The sequence below is a fragment of the Portunus trituberculatus genome, chromosome 4 (assembly GCF_017591435.1).
Source record: "Portunus trituberculatus isolate SZX2019 chromosome 4, ASM1759143v1, whole genome shotgun sequence".
NCBI classification, from domain to species: domain Eukaryota; kingdom Metazoa; phylum Arthropoda; class Malacostraca; order Decapoda; family Portunidae; genus Portunus; species Portunus trituberculatus.
The window spans coordinates 5,427,875-5,442,570 of record NC_059258.1 but is presented as its reverse complement, the minus strand read 5'-3'; the positions used below and the strand labels follow the sequence as shown (position 1 = coordinate 5,442,570).

The 14,696-nt window shown below is 41.2% G+C and overlaps 1 protein-coding gene across 1 annotated transcript in view; it reads left to right on the top strand.

The window, feature by feature from the left end:
* The window catches only part of LOC123510842 (SLAIN motif-containing protein 2-like), a 20,945-nt gene extending 13,220 nt beyond the window's left edge, over nucleotides 1-7,725 (top strand). The window contains 6 exon segments of the mRNA XM_045266284.1: nucleotides 1,063-1,104; nucleotides 3,078-3,226; nucleotides 3,228-3,330; nucleotides 4,603-4,820; nucleotides 5,521-5,663; nucleotides 6,958-7,725. Coding sequence (XP_045122219.1) covers nucleotides 1,063-1,104; nucleotides 3,078-3,226; nucleotides 3,228-3,330; nucleotides 4,603-4,820; nucleotides 5,521-5,663; nucleotides 6,958-7,024 — 722 coding nt within the window. The 3' untranslated portion in view covers nucleotides 7,025-7,725.
* Nucleotides 7,726-14,696: the final 6,971 nt, after the last annotated feature.

Below are 14,696 nucleotides of genomic sequence, written 5' to 3'. Positions count from 1 at the left end.
TGACCTGTGTTGTAACCTGACCTCCTGCACCCACCTGACGCGACATGACCCAACACACACTTGCCGACTCCCTCTGTGCCTATTGTTGTGGTGAGGTGGTGGGAAGGTCAGCGTGCAGGGGTGACCAAGAGAAAGGCAGTTTAATTTGTGCTTACCTGTTTTACATAAGAGAAATTTGGCCAATGGAAACAAAAAGGGTGAAAAAAGTCCCATTTAAAGTGTAGTTAAGCTCAATAAGTGTCTGTTATGTGAGAGTGGTTGAAGCTCATGGCAACAGAAATGGCAGAAAAAATATATATGCCCTTTTCTAATCAAAATCTCCATCTTCATTAATTGTTTCATTTTTATCTGAATTGTTTTTTCTCTTCTAAATATGGCGCCATCTCAAAAAGTACAAAAATTTATCATAATCAATCACTATTTTCTAGATATGGCATCATTTCAAAATCAGACCATGTGTCTTAATGTATTTTCAATGGCAAATACCACACAAAGTTAAATATGTCCAAATTATTGCAAATATCTCTGAGAATGCATTGAATCAGAGAGAGCAAAGACAGACAGTTTATTTTGCATCCAAGACAGACATTACCAGCTCTTTTATCCCTACATCACATACAAACTCATTATTATTCTGTATTACCAAGACTACATCCCTTCAAACTAGCCCCCAAAAAACTAAGAAACCCAAGACTTGACATTAACAAACGACACAAGCTCTTTATAATTTTGTATTGCCAACACTGCTCCCCTCAAACTAGCCCCACAAAAACAAGGAGAACAAAGAAAGAGTATTTTGCACTCAAGACTGACATAACACATAAACTCCTTATATTTCTGTATTGCCAACACTGTTTCACTTTAAACTAGGCCCTCAAAAAACAGAACAAAGAAAGACAGTATTTTGCATTCAAGACTGACATAAACACACGCAAACTCCTTATATTTCTGTATTGCCAAAACTTCCCTTTCCATCTAGCCACACCAGACCATCCCTCCTTGTATTCTGTAGCGCTTCCTTCCTTTCTCTGGCTATTAACTCACAGGGGGTTCACATTGCAGGTTTAAAGCTTCCTGATCCAAGGAGAGGTTCACGGCTCCCAGGTATGTCCCTCTTTACTCACAAGGTATGCTGACTGGTGCCCCTGCTTGCTGTTGGCTTGGCACTGTGCTAGAGGGAGCTAAAGGGTGCCACACAGGGCCAGAATGGGCTGTGTTGTCTCTACCAGTGCTCTCTTAGTCTGTTTGTGCATGGTAGCTTGAGTGTTAGTGCTTTGGTGTGTCACAATTGTGTTTGGCTTGTTTCCTGATTGTGTTACTTGTTGCCTTGTGTTTCTTTCCTGTTGTGTGTGTGTTGTTTAAGTGTTTTCTTTTCCTTAGTGCTGTTATTTTTCATGTGCTTTGATTTATTTTGTTTTTTTTCTTCTTTTCTGCTTTCACTTGTATTTTCTATCTTTCTCTTTTTTCTCGCTGTTCGTTTTTTTTTTTTATTTATTATGTTTTTTTCTTCATCTGTTTATCCTCTCTTGTTTTTGCTATACTCATCATTTCCTGTTGTTTTTTTCTGTTTGTTTATGATTCAGCATGTTCATTTCATATTCCTGTTCTGTTTGTCATTTATTTATCTCTTTTTTGTACTGTTATTCATTTCTTTCTTTGCTCTTATTCATCAGTTGTTTGTTTTCTCTCTTCCTTTTGCCTGTCATTCTCAATTTCTTCTTATTCTTTATTCATTTCCGTATTTGTTCATTATACAGGACAATGTTTGTCATTGTAAACACACACACACACACACACACACACACACACACACACACACACACACACACACACACACACACACACACACACACACACACTTGCTATCATATTATTTTGTAGCTTTATTTCATGTATAGCTTTGACTTGTGCCTGAGTGAGCAAATGCATGACACACACACACACACACACACACACACACACACACACACACACACACACACACACACACACACACACACACACACACACACACACACACACACACACACACACACACACACACTTGCATTTTGTTCCTTGCTAGATTTGATTCCTCCTCCTCCTCCTCCTCCTCCTCCTCCTCCTCCTCCTCCTCCTCCTCCTCCTCCTCCTCCTCCTCCTCCTCCTCCTCCTCCTCCTCCTCCTCCTCCTCACTGATCCTTATCCAGCTACACCATAAGGATCAAGATCAATATTAGTGCAAGGCTTGTAGAGTAAGTGAGGTCAGCTGTACTTAAATGACCTCTATGCTGTGTTGTGTTGGGGTCACCTGTTTGCTGTGTGTGTGTGTGTGTGTTGGGTTAAGTGTTTTTTTTTTTTTATTTAATTTGTTTTTCCTTCATAATTTTGTTGCCTTGGTTGATCGTATTGTATAAAAAAATGTAATAATGATAAATAATTCTTTGTTTGAGTATTGTGTGTGTGTGTGTGTGTGTGTGTGTGTGTGTGTGTGTGTGTGTGTGTGTGTGTGTGTGTGTGTGTGTGTGTAATTCACCACAGTCTCCTGCTGGTCACCCAGCCAGTCTTCCCCATTATGGAGCGAGCACAGCTCATAGACCGATCTTCGGGTAGGACTGAGACCACAACACACTCCACACACCGGGACAGCGAGGCCACAACCCCTCCAGTTACATCCCCTACCTACTTACTGCTAGGTGAACACACCCCACACATTAAGAGGCTTGCCCATTTGCCTCGCCGCGCCGGGACTCAAACCCGGCCCTCTCGATTGTGAGTCGAGCGTGCTAACCACTACACTACGTGTTGTGTAAGTTGTTGTGTTGTGTGTGTGTGTGTGTGTGTGTGTGTGTGTGTGTGTGTTTATGTTTTATGTGAATTTTTGGGGGTTTGCTAGGTTGTAAATAATTTATTTTGCATCTTTTCATTTTTACTTACATTTTTCATTAGTTAGGCTGTAAATCCCATGCTTTTAACCCTTCATCTATTTACATCCTAAGCTACGTTACAAGACACTATCACCAACTATCACCATATCCACTTACCCTTATCCACCAAACCCAACCAGCCACACCACAAGAACCATCCACCCTCCACAGGCATCCGCGCCAGCACCAACCTTCCCAGTGGGCACCCATACTCCTCAGCAGGGTCAGGTGGGTCGGTCACCAGCTCACAGGAGGACCTCATAGCCAACGCCCCCACAACAGGCAGCCCCCGTCGCCCCCCCAGAGGTCTGCAGGCCCCTCACGCGTTACTCAGCCCACAACACGCCTTCCAGGGAGGGTTCGGATCTGTCCACACCGCCAGACAGCCCCTACAACTCCCAGCACAACCTTGAGTATTGCAATGGTGAGGTTAGGTTAGGTTAAGTTAAGTTAGAGTGTGTGTGTGTGTGTGTGTGTGTGTGTGTGTGTGTGTGTGTGTGTGTGTGTGTGTGTAGGGTATAGTAAGGCTATTTTATTTTCTTTAAGAGAGCCTTGAGTGTTATAATGGTAAAGTGTGGTAAGGTTATGTTGGGTTGGGTTGGGTTGGGTTGGGTTGGGTTGGGTTAGGTTAGGTTAGGTTAGGTTATGTTATGTTAAGTTATGTTATGTTATGTTATGTTATGTTATGTTATGTTATGTTATGTTATGTTATGTTAGATTAAGTTAGGCTAGGCTAGGCTAGGTTGGGTTAATTTTTTTTTTAATAAAAAAAATTATAGTTTGGTTTGGGAGTATGACAATGTGTGTGTGTGTGTGTGTGTGTGTGTGTGTGTGTGTGTGTGTGTGTGTGTGTGTGTGTGTGTGTGTGTGTGTGTGTGTTTACCTAGTTGTAGTTTTACAGGGCCTGGGCTTTATGCTTGTGTGGCCCCATCTCCATATCTACACTTATTCAATTTTTCTTTAAAACTATGCACACTCGTTGCTGACACCACTTTCTCACTCAAACTGTTCCAAGTCTCAACACATTTTTGTGGGAAACTATATTTTTTAACATCTCTCAGATATCTTCCCTTCCTCAGTTTCTTACTATGCAATCTTGTGCTTCTAATGTCATATTCTTCTCTCAGGATTAGTTTCTCATTATCCACCTGATCCATTCTGTTAATCAACTTATAAACTTGTATCAGATCCCCTCTCTCTCTTCTCTGCTCCAGGGTTGGTAGATCCATAGCCTTTAGTCTCTCCTCATATGTCATCCCTTTAAATTCTGGAACCATTCTTGTAGCCGTTTTTTGTAGTCTCTCCAATTTCCTTATGTGTTTCTTTTTATGGGGGGTCCACAGAACTCCTGCATATTCCAATCTAGGTCTTATTTTAGTACTTATCAATTTCTTCATCATTTCTTTGTCCATATAGTGTGTGTGTGTGTGTGTTGGGTATAGTAAATTTAGGTTAGGTTATTTAAGAGGAATGGAGTGTGGTGGAGTGACCATATGCGTGTGTGTGTGTGTGTGTGTGTGTGTGTGTGTGTGTGTGTGTGTGTGTGTGTGTGTGTGTGTTTGAAGATTGAATGTTTTAATGTCATTCCTTCTAAGGTGTAATAAGGCAGACATCTTTCCTACAGGGACTGCCATGTGTGGATGACCTTATATACTCACCTTATTACCATAATTCCTCACATCCCTCACTCTTGCAGGCCGCAGCAGCATAGGGGGCGGTGCGGGAGGGATGCGGGCACCAGGGGGCCTTCACCGTGGTCTGGGGGGCAGCGATCCACGGCTCCTGGACCACCACTCACACACTACACCAGGCAGCAGCAGAGGAGCCTCCCCAGCGCGCTCCCACGGCTCCCCCTCCGCCTCCCAGACCGACCTCCGCCACCCCTCCAGGACTTCCAAGCTGCAGACGCCCCAGGTAGGATGTGCTGGGGTGCTGTAGGATTTGTGGTAGGATGGTACGATGTTAAAAGGAAATATGTGTTAAAAAAAAAAAATGAAAATCTAGTTCCTGTTTTTTGTGTTTCAGAATTATCTACAAAACTGCATCTCCTCTCGCAGCTATTGACCAGTTTTGATTCTGTGGATGTTAGGATGTGTTAGTGTGTGTGTGTGTGTTTGTGTTTTTGTGTGTTTGTGTGTTTGTGTGTTTCATAGTCAAGAATGCTGTTCTCATGCCTTTTAATATACCATTTTTGTATTCCTCCCTTTAAAACACTATCTTTCTACTGCTCTTCCTCCTTCTCTACTTTGTTTTCATATTAATCACCCTTTATGTCCCCAAACACCATAAATGTAACCTAACCTAACCCAATCTATATAGCCCAGCCCAACCCAACCAACCCAAACCAAACCAAACTAACCAAAACCAAAACCAAACCAACCCAACCCAAAACAAATCAAATCAAACCAAACCTAACCTAACTTAACCTAATCTGATGTAACCTAATCTAACCCAACCCAATCCATCCCAACCCAACCCAACTCAACTCTACCCTACCCAACCTAATGTAATCTAACCAAACCTAAAGCTAACCTAACCTAACCTAATCTAGTTAAATCTAACCTAACCCAACTCAACCTAAGCAAACCTGACACGAGCTGACCTAACCCCACAGATGAGGAGTCGTCTAAGCGCTCCCTCTCCAGTGCGAGTGTCGGCCGGCGGTGCATCAGGTCTTCCCCAGCCCACTGAGATTCCTAAGCCTAAGTCCAGTGGTATTCCTAGGCCAGGGTCTCGCCTCCAGGCCCCCAGAGCAAGGTAAGAAGGCTGGGGCTGTGTGCGGCTCTGTGGGGCTGTGGTGAGGTCTGGGATTTCAGGAGGCAAGGTAAGGAAAACTGGAGTACTGAATCTAATTGATTTTTGTGTGAGAATTGGTTGGGACTTTTTTTATGTTAGAGGGAAAGACTGGCCAAGAGCAACAAGAAAAATCATACAAAAAGGCCCACTGAGATGCCAGTCCCCAAACAGAGTCAAGAGAGCCTGAAGAATGGGATAAATGTCTTGTAACCTCTTAAATAAGTTCAAGTGATAGGCAGATACAGAAGCAGGCAGGAGTTTAGTGGAGCAAGGCAAGGAAAACTATAATACTGAATCTAGGCATATTTTTTGATCTGCCTTTTTTATGATCATTGTTTAGATCTCTGATGAACTGAACTAACTGGATTTATTTATATATTTATTTATTTTTTATCTACCTTTGTGTCATTTTTTTATTTATAGTGTCAAGATCTGGTGAACTAAATTAACTGGAACTGTCATTTGTTTTGAAGTTAGACAGACAACACAAGGAAACTGGGATACTGAATCTACTTTTGTTCTTATCTGCCTTTCTGTGTCATTTTTTTTATAGTGTCAAAATTTCTGGTGAACTAAACTAATTGGGACTGTCATTTGTTTTGAAGTTAACACAACACAGGGCAATGAAATTAATACTGACCTTAACCATGTTCATATCCACCTTCCTGTGACATCATTGTTTTTTTAGAGGAACATCAAGCTATCTGGTAAACTGCACTGGCCTTTAAACTATTTGGAACTGTTATTGATTTTAGAGAAGTTTGACGCAATGGTTCAGATCACTTGCCTCATCCCTGCAGTTGAGGAAAGAAGAGTGGTGGAGGCAGTGGTAGTGTTGAGTTGAGAGGATCTAGTTTTACACTTCATTTGCGGTAGGAACCAAATAGACAAGTGGTGGATGTGCTGGTGGTGTTGGTGTAGGTGTTGATTGGGTGAGAGGAACTGGTATTTTTGCTGTTTATCTTTATTGTGAATGGAAGAGATGAGTGATGAAGGTCTTGAAGTTGCTGGAGAGAGAGGAACAGACATTTTCACTGTTTACTTGTAGCAGGAATGAAGCAGACAAGTGATAGAGGTCTTGGAGTTGCTGGCCGAGATGAAATGGTCTTAGTTTATTTGCAGCAGGAATCATAAACAAGTGATCTTAGAATTGCTTGGGTGAACTTTTCTTTCCTCTGAAGTCTGAATCAAACAGGAGGAGGAGGAGGTGGTGGAGGCAGTGGAAGTGTGTATCTGAGAGAGTGTTGTCCTGCAGGTCTGGTTTGGCTCCTCCTCGCTTCCAGGCCGGCCCTCAGGAGGACTGGCGGGATGGGTGTTTCTGAGTGCTGCTGGGGGGCGCCTGCTGCCCTCCCAGGCTGTGCGACGGTGCGGCGGTGCTCGGTGGCTGCCGTGGGGACTGCACATGGTCTTAACTCCAGTAATGTTAGCAGTGTTAAAAGATTATGCATGATTCTTTAGGTGAGCGTGGAACAACTCGGTGCAATTGTTGATAGTGTTGTAGGGAAGACTGTGCCACGCTGGGCTGCCTCTGTGGCACTGTGTGGGCTGCCCGGTGCCTCCCTGGTGACCTCTGCTAGTGATGCTGGTGATGCAAGATTGTGAACACTGTATTGGTGCAACGAGACAGTGATAGTGGTGGTGATGGTGATGGTGGTGGAGCTGTGTCACCTCCAGGTCCCCTCGAGGCCACCCCAGGTCACCCCTCGCAGTCTGTGGCCACACATTCCAGCCTTCCTTGGGCCTCAGGCTGGACCCCCGTAGTGCTGACCCTAGCTAGGCCTTCTCTCCCACTGGTGCCACCGCTGCGCTGCCTCCCATCACTGGTGTGTGAGGCAGTGCGGCGGTGGTGGTGGTGGACGTTCTAAGGTGTAGGGGCTTGAGACGACTGCTTCTTGGATAAGCTTTAAGCAATAAGTATCTAATGATTTTTTATGGTGTGTGTGTGTGTGTGTGTGTGTGTGTGTGTGTGTGTGTGTGTGTGTGTGTGTGTGTGTGTGTGTGTGTATGTGTGTGAGGACTACAATGCCTCAGACAACACGACAACGGATTTATGCAACAGTTGCATATCATATTATTCCTCTTTTTGTTCCTCCCACACTTGTTGATGCCTCAGCAATGGACAGGGCTGGAGGAGGGCTGTCTTGTTTGCCTGCCTGTCTACCTGTTTGTGTGTCTGTCTGGCTTTACCATAGACAGACACCAGACTTATGATCTTTTATTTAAACATTGTAATATTTTAATTTAATGATAGACAGGGATTGGAGGAGGGCTGTTTGTCTGTCTGTCTCCCTGTCTGACTGTACCTTAGACAAACACTAGACTAGCAACTTTTATTGAAACATGTGACTTACACTAAGTTCTGTGTTAGAAGTTTTAATGCCTAAATAATGGACAGGGATTGGTGGAGGGCTTTTTGTCTGTATCTCTATCCATCTATCTATCTATCTCTATCTATCTATCTATCTGTCTATCTATCAATCTATCTGTCTATCTGTCTATCTATTTATCTGTCTATTTATCTATCTGTCTATCTATCTATCTATCTATCTATCTATCTATCTATCTATCTATCTATATATCTATTTATCTATCTATCTATCTATCTATCTATCTATCTATCTATCTATCTATCTATCTATCTATCTATCCATCCTACATAACAGACATCATTCTTAACTTTTATCTAAGCACTAACATTCTCTTAATTCTCAAGTTTCTCCTCTCTCTCTCTCTCTCTCTCTCTCTCTCTCTCTCTCTCTCTCTCTCTCTCTCTCTCTCTCTCTCTCTCTCTCTCTCTCTCTCTCTCTCTCTCTCTCTCTCTCTCTCTCTCTCTCTCCTTCCTTCCTTCCTTCCTTCCTTTGTGTTTAGTGGTTCCTATGATTGATTTCCCACTAATTGCTCCCTTCTTTCTCCCTTCCTTCCTTCCTTCCTTCCTTCCTTCCTGCCCAGTGGTTTGTGATAACTATCAATATATTTTACCGGTGTGTGGATTGGCTGCTTGAGGGTCATGGTGGCTGGGAGTGTGTGTGGCGCTTGTGGGAAGGGTTGGTCAGCTTGCTAACTTGAATCACTTGGGGTCAGGCTGCTGTTGTGAGGGTCAGGTTAGAGTAAATTAGGTTAGGTTAGAGTGGGCTTGATGTAACTTGGTGATTGGGTTTGGTTAGATAATGTAACCTAGCTTGGTGATAATATTCAGGTAGATGACATAACTTAACGTGATCTAACAGAACACAGTGTCAAAGGTTAGAATAGGTTAGAAGCCCAAACCGAACCCAGTCTGGACCCCACAGTGAGGGCGCCTTATAGCCAAGTGTTGCCTGCCATGCCTCCTAGTGCAAGGTGTGTGTGGCAGACTGATGCGATTCTCATGTGTGTGTGTGTGTGTGTGTGTGTGTGTGTGTGTGTGTGTGTGTGTGTGTGTGTGTGTGTGTGTGTGTGTGTGTGTGTGTGTGTGTGTGTGTGTGTGTGTGTGTGTGTGTGTGTGTGTGTGTGTGTGTGTTTCTTGTGGCCTCCCTGTGCACACTGCTACCCTGCTGTGTGTGTGTGTGTGTGTGTGTGTGTGTGTGTGTGTGTGTGTGTGTGTGTGTGTGTGTGTGTGTGTGTGTGTTTGAAGAAGACTGAGGACAGCTCATCTATCAAGAATAGTACATATAACACATAGAGGAGTCTTGCTACCACAGGGAGACACTCGTCCTTTCCACCCATATGACAGATAGCAGCGCATCATCTTTCTTGAACATACACTTCAGTCTTATTCATTTGCTAAAAGTAAGAAAAGTTTCATACTAACTAAAAGATAGGAACTTACGTCCAAAATGTATAAATACGTTTAAAATGTAAATGTAGTAAGAGCCACCGACAGCAACAAGGATAAATTTTACTTGCTAATTTAGTGAAATATGTGAATCAATAAAAAATCTTATTATTTTATATGAACAGGAAAATAAATCTTTGGGTTTAAGTTATCACTGAAATTATAAACATGATGACTCATTAATTCTGTCTCGTTACAATCATCTGAGTTGAAGAAAGGCAAGCATTTCTTTAATTCAAGCAAAATGACTACATATACATCCAATTTGTATAGTAAGAGGAATAAAGTACTATGTTCAGGAGATAATATGCAGAGAAGAGGACTGATGTGTCAGATTGTCTTCCTGATCTTGAGAAATAACTTCCTCACTTTAAGATCTTTGGGAACAACTCTGGCTCAGAGGAGGAAAGTGACCTTTCTGTGGCTGTGGCTGTGGCTGTTGGAGACCAGTTTTCATGTTTGCTGTGCAGATGAATGGTGTTAGAGAAATTGAATAATTAGAAATGTCTTCTGAAGACCCATGGGTCTTGTCCTCCTCAGTAGGAACTGGTCGCAGTGTCTTCTGGTTGCGGACACATAGGATGCTTCAGCCTCGTGAACTATGAGGAGTTGTTATGATGGTGGACACTAAGGAGGGTTTTGGAGAGTTATTCTCTTGTATACGTCTCTGGTCTTCCTGCCATATTCCTCAGCTGCCACGTGACGTTTGTAGTTCACAGTGCAAGGTCTGCTGCCCAGCCTGGTCTCGTGTAGCAGTTCTTTGGTGTGTGCCATTTGCTTCTCTTTCCTCTCCTGTTCTCTCTGGTCATAGTGGTGATGCCAGTGATCAAGGATGTAGTCACTCACTGTCTGTCCCTTCACCAGGAATGGCTGGCCACTCTTCTGTGGATTTCAACCAAATCTTCTAACTCCTCAACATGAGGCAGTTTACCCATAACTGCTCCTTTTCATCTTCTCTTGCAGCAGAGCACAACCCTGGTTCTCAAACAGTCTATCTGGGTTGTTGGACTGTTCCTCCAAGTCAAGGTGTCAGCCCCACAACTGATGCCATAGGTCCGGTGCAGCATACACCTCCTGATTTGCTGTGTGACATTCCTTCCTTTCCACCTCAACATTATGTGCTGTGCTTCCAAAACTTCAGTGCATTCATCTAATACATAAGGAAGGAATGCCTCCTCCTCTTCCTCTCCCACATAGCACTTCTCCCACATCTCCAGTTCATGCCTTAGTTGAGAGATGACATGCCCCATGTTTTCTTTCTTCACTTCTTCAAACAATGCTATTTGTTTTCGTCACTTAGAGAGAGAGGATGGAGTGTGGCCAGCCATAGAAGCAAGCAACTGGCTCTTCCCGGGCTTTTGTCAGACTGACAAAAGCCTGATCTTCTCTTGCAGCTCCACACTTTCACATTTGTTGTCTTCCATCCTCTTTCCATACTCTTCATTCGGCATTTTAAGCTGCTTCAGCTTGTCTGTGGAGAGAACAAACAGCTGTTTGTGTGTGTGTGTGTGTGTGTGTGTGCAGTGACTATGGCAGGTTATCTCTCGTTAGGTTAGGTTAGGTTAAGGTACTCGAGCTAATATAATATTGGAGTAACCTAACCTAACACTGAGCAGGTATGGGGTAGGCTGTGTAGGTTAGGTTAGGTTAGGTTAAGCTTGGATACCTCAACTAATCTAATCTAACATAATCTATTGTAAACTAACTTAGCCAGCTATTGGTGAAGGTCAAAGGTCAGACCAGGTCAGGTTAAGTGAGGGAAGCTAATTTAACCTAACTGACATAACCTACAATTAATGGTTAGAACAAGAGGATAAATAGTGAGAGATTGTATGTGACGATTAGACAGTCTTCACCAACCTAACCTAATCTAACAACCTGCAAAATGATGATGAAATAATGAGAAATTGAAAGTGTGTGTGTGTGTGTGTATAATCTCGTGTGCGTGTGTGCATGCGTGGGTATGTCAACAGAACATAAACGAACAGTGAGGTCATGGTGTGTTAAATCAGGCAATCTTGACTTACCCAACTCAACCTAACCTAAACTAAGCTGGAAAAACTGATAAAAGGATAGGGAAAAAATTGAATATATGCATCAACACAACAAATATCAACTCATACATATTGCCACACATTAATTTCCCTTCCTCCTCTCCTTATTTCTCTTGTCCTTGTCTTTACTGCATCCTTGCCTGTTTACCTTTATATTTACCTTGTTTTTCTTGGCCATGTCCACTGTACCCTCTCTTTATCTTCCTTTTTTGCATATTTTATTAAATTTTTATATGTAGGAAAGAAAAACTAGCCAAGTGGAACAGAAAGATTTAAAAAGAAGGCCCTACATTTCATGCCTTATCCTGGGTATGTTCTTACTGTATCCTCACCCTACCTTCCATTGTACCCTCACCTTGCCTTCCACTCTACCCTCACCCTGCCTTCCACTGTACTGTACTGCACTGTTCCCTCACCCTTCTTGCTTCCTTTTCCTTGCTCTGTTTCTCCTGGCCATGTTTTTACTGTTCCCTCACCTTTTCTTTTGCTTTCTTTTCCTTTGTCTTTCCTGGCTGTGTTTTATAAGTTCCCTCACCTTTTTCTTTTATATTTTTTTCTTGCTTTTATTTCTGGCCATGTTTTTTTTCTCTTCCCTTACCCTTTTTGCCTCCTTTTTCTTTCTCTTTCTCCTGGCCATGTTCTTTCTGTTTGCTTACCTTCCTTTTTTGCTTTCTTTTTCTTGGTCTTTGTCTGGGATACTGTATAACCTGCCTCTGTGGTGGGTGTGTGCAGTGTTTCCCTCCCTCCCACACCTCAGACCAATTCATCGATCCTTATTGCTGGAAACATAGCATTCTTAATAAATCTCTGGCTCACTCTATGGCCATTGTGTCAAGTCTTTGTGGTTTTAGGAAGCTTATGATATTGGTCTTTTCCAGAAATCTGTGTTTTTTATATCAAGGAGGCCAGAGAATGGTACTAAAAGTTATATAAAGCCTGTTTAGAATTATACTCTTGTTAAGAAATTATATAAAGTCATTAGAATACCCCTCCAAAAAAGTATAGAAAAGCTTATATATAATGACACCCGCCCCTAAAATTATAAAAACGTCTATTAAGATTAATGTCCCCTCTAAAGATTGTATAGTAAAGCTTGTTTAGAATAATGCTCCTCCCCAAAAAAACGTATAGAAAAGTGTATTTAAAACGATGCCATCCCCTCAAAAATTAATTTAGAGAAGCTTGTTTAGAATAATAGCTTACCTTAAGAAACGCCCATTTCAAATTACGCCTAACCTAACTTAACCTCACCAAAACAAACCTAACCTAACCTAACCTAACCTAACCTAAAATACCCAATTTATAATAACACTACTCAAAAAGTATACAAAAACCACAATAACAACAAAACCTCACAAACAAAAGCAGGAAAAATGATCAAATTGTCTTTATTCTCACTGTATCTTGACTTTTCTCCTAAGATTTTATCCCGGAAAATCTTAATACATGATCAAATTGCCTTTATTTTCATTATATCTTAATTTTCCTCTGAAGATTTCTTTCCAGAAACCTTTAATACATGATCAAATTGTCTTTATTCTCGCTATATCTTAACTTTCCTTTGAAGATTTTGTCCTGGAAACTCTAAATACACGTCCAGTAAATTTCTTCAATGTTCCCGAGATGATGATAACTTCTGGCAGTCTTAAATGATCGTCCTTGCTTTCCTTCTCTTCAAGTGAGTATGGCTGGGTCCTGTAGTGAGTGAAATGTTGTGGTATTTCATAACTTAGTAGTTTGGGAGACTAATGGTGATGTGGAAGAAGTCTTGAGGTTTACAGTGGATGAAAAATGAAGGTAGACTAATGTTTCCTTAGTGGTTGGAGGGCAAGAGGTAGAATAGAAGCAGTCTTGAGTCTTATAACTAATGGAAAAGTTGTAGAGTTAGTAATATATGACTTGATGGCAGGGAATTGTCTTGCAGGATAGATAGAGGTAGACACAGACTTATATTTCAGGATTAGATGAGAAAGGAGCATTCATTATTGGTGTGTTTTGACGACAGAATTGATGGAAATAGAAACAAGCTTATATTTGATGATTAAATGAGGAAGTAGGAGGATTATTGATTATGTTTTGGTAATGGCAGGATTGCAGGATTGATAGAAGTAAAAACAAGCTTATATTTGATGATTAAATGAGGAAGTGACTTTATGGCAGGGATTGAAGTCTTTGCCGGATAGATAGAAGTAAAAACAAGCTTATATTTGATGATTAAATGTGAAAATAGAAGTTATTGATTGTCTTTTGACTTTATGGCAGGGAATTATGTTTTGCAGTATTGATAGAGATAGAAACAAGCTTATATTTGATGATTAGATTGAAAAAAAGAATGATTGTTGTTGTGTTTTGACTGACTGGGACGGATAGAGAGAAATTACGCTTAAATTTGTGGACTAAATGAAAATTGTTGGTGTGTTTTCAATTACTGACAGGGAATAATGCTTTGTAATTCTCATTTATCATTGCTTTTTTGTCCAAGTTAGAAAAAAGGTCTTGTTTATATTCTAAGTGCTTGAACATCAAGTTAAAGTAAGGTTCTGTATTGACAAGGTTACTGTCTCCTGATTTCTTTGTTGTGTGAAGAACGATCAGTGTTTCAGTGTAGACAGTGAAACAAGATTGACTATTGAGACGTTTAACTTGTTCTAATGTCTGCCTTTTTTGTAGGTAATGCTAAACTCAACACTAACAAACTGGGCGCTTAATGAGATGTTTTTTTTTTTTTTAGTTAACATTAGTCTATTTTTATAAGTACACTAGTTAACAATCTATTTTTATATGTACACCAGTGTTTTCTTTTGGTATGAAAAATTTAAACTCAAAACTGACAAATTAGTCTTAATGTCTCTTTTTGTTGTTGTAATATTACCTAACTACTCGTAAATACCACAAAATTAATTGATATAGGATTTAATGAGGTTTTTCAGTCTTAGTATTAGTGACAGGAGCTGACTGTACTTCTAAACACCATAGAATTAATAATGAAGTGATTTAACGATGGTTTTCCTGACAACTTTACTTCCAAACACCATAAAACTGATGGATATGAGATTTGAAATTTTTTTTACTCAACTGTCCTTTTTAAAATAATGTGATTTGATCATTTTTTTTCATTTAACTTCA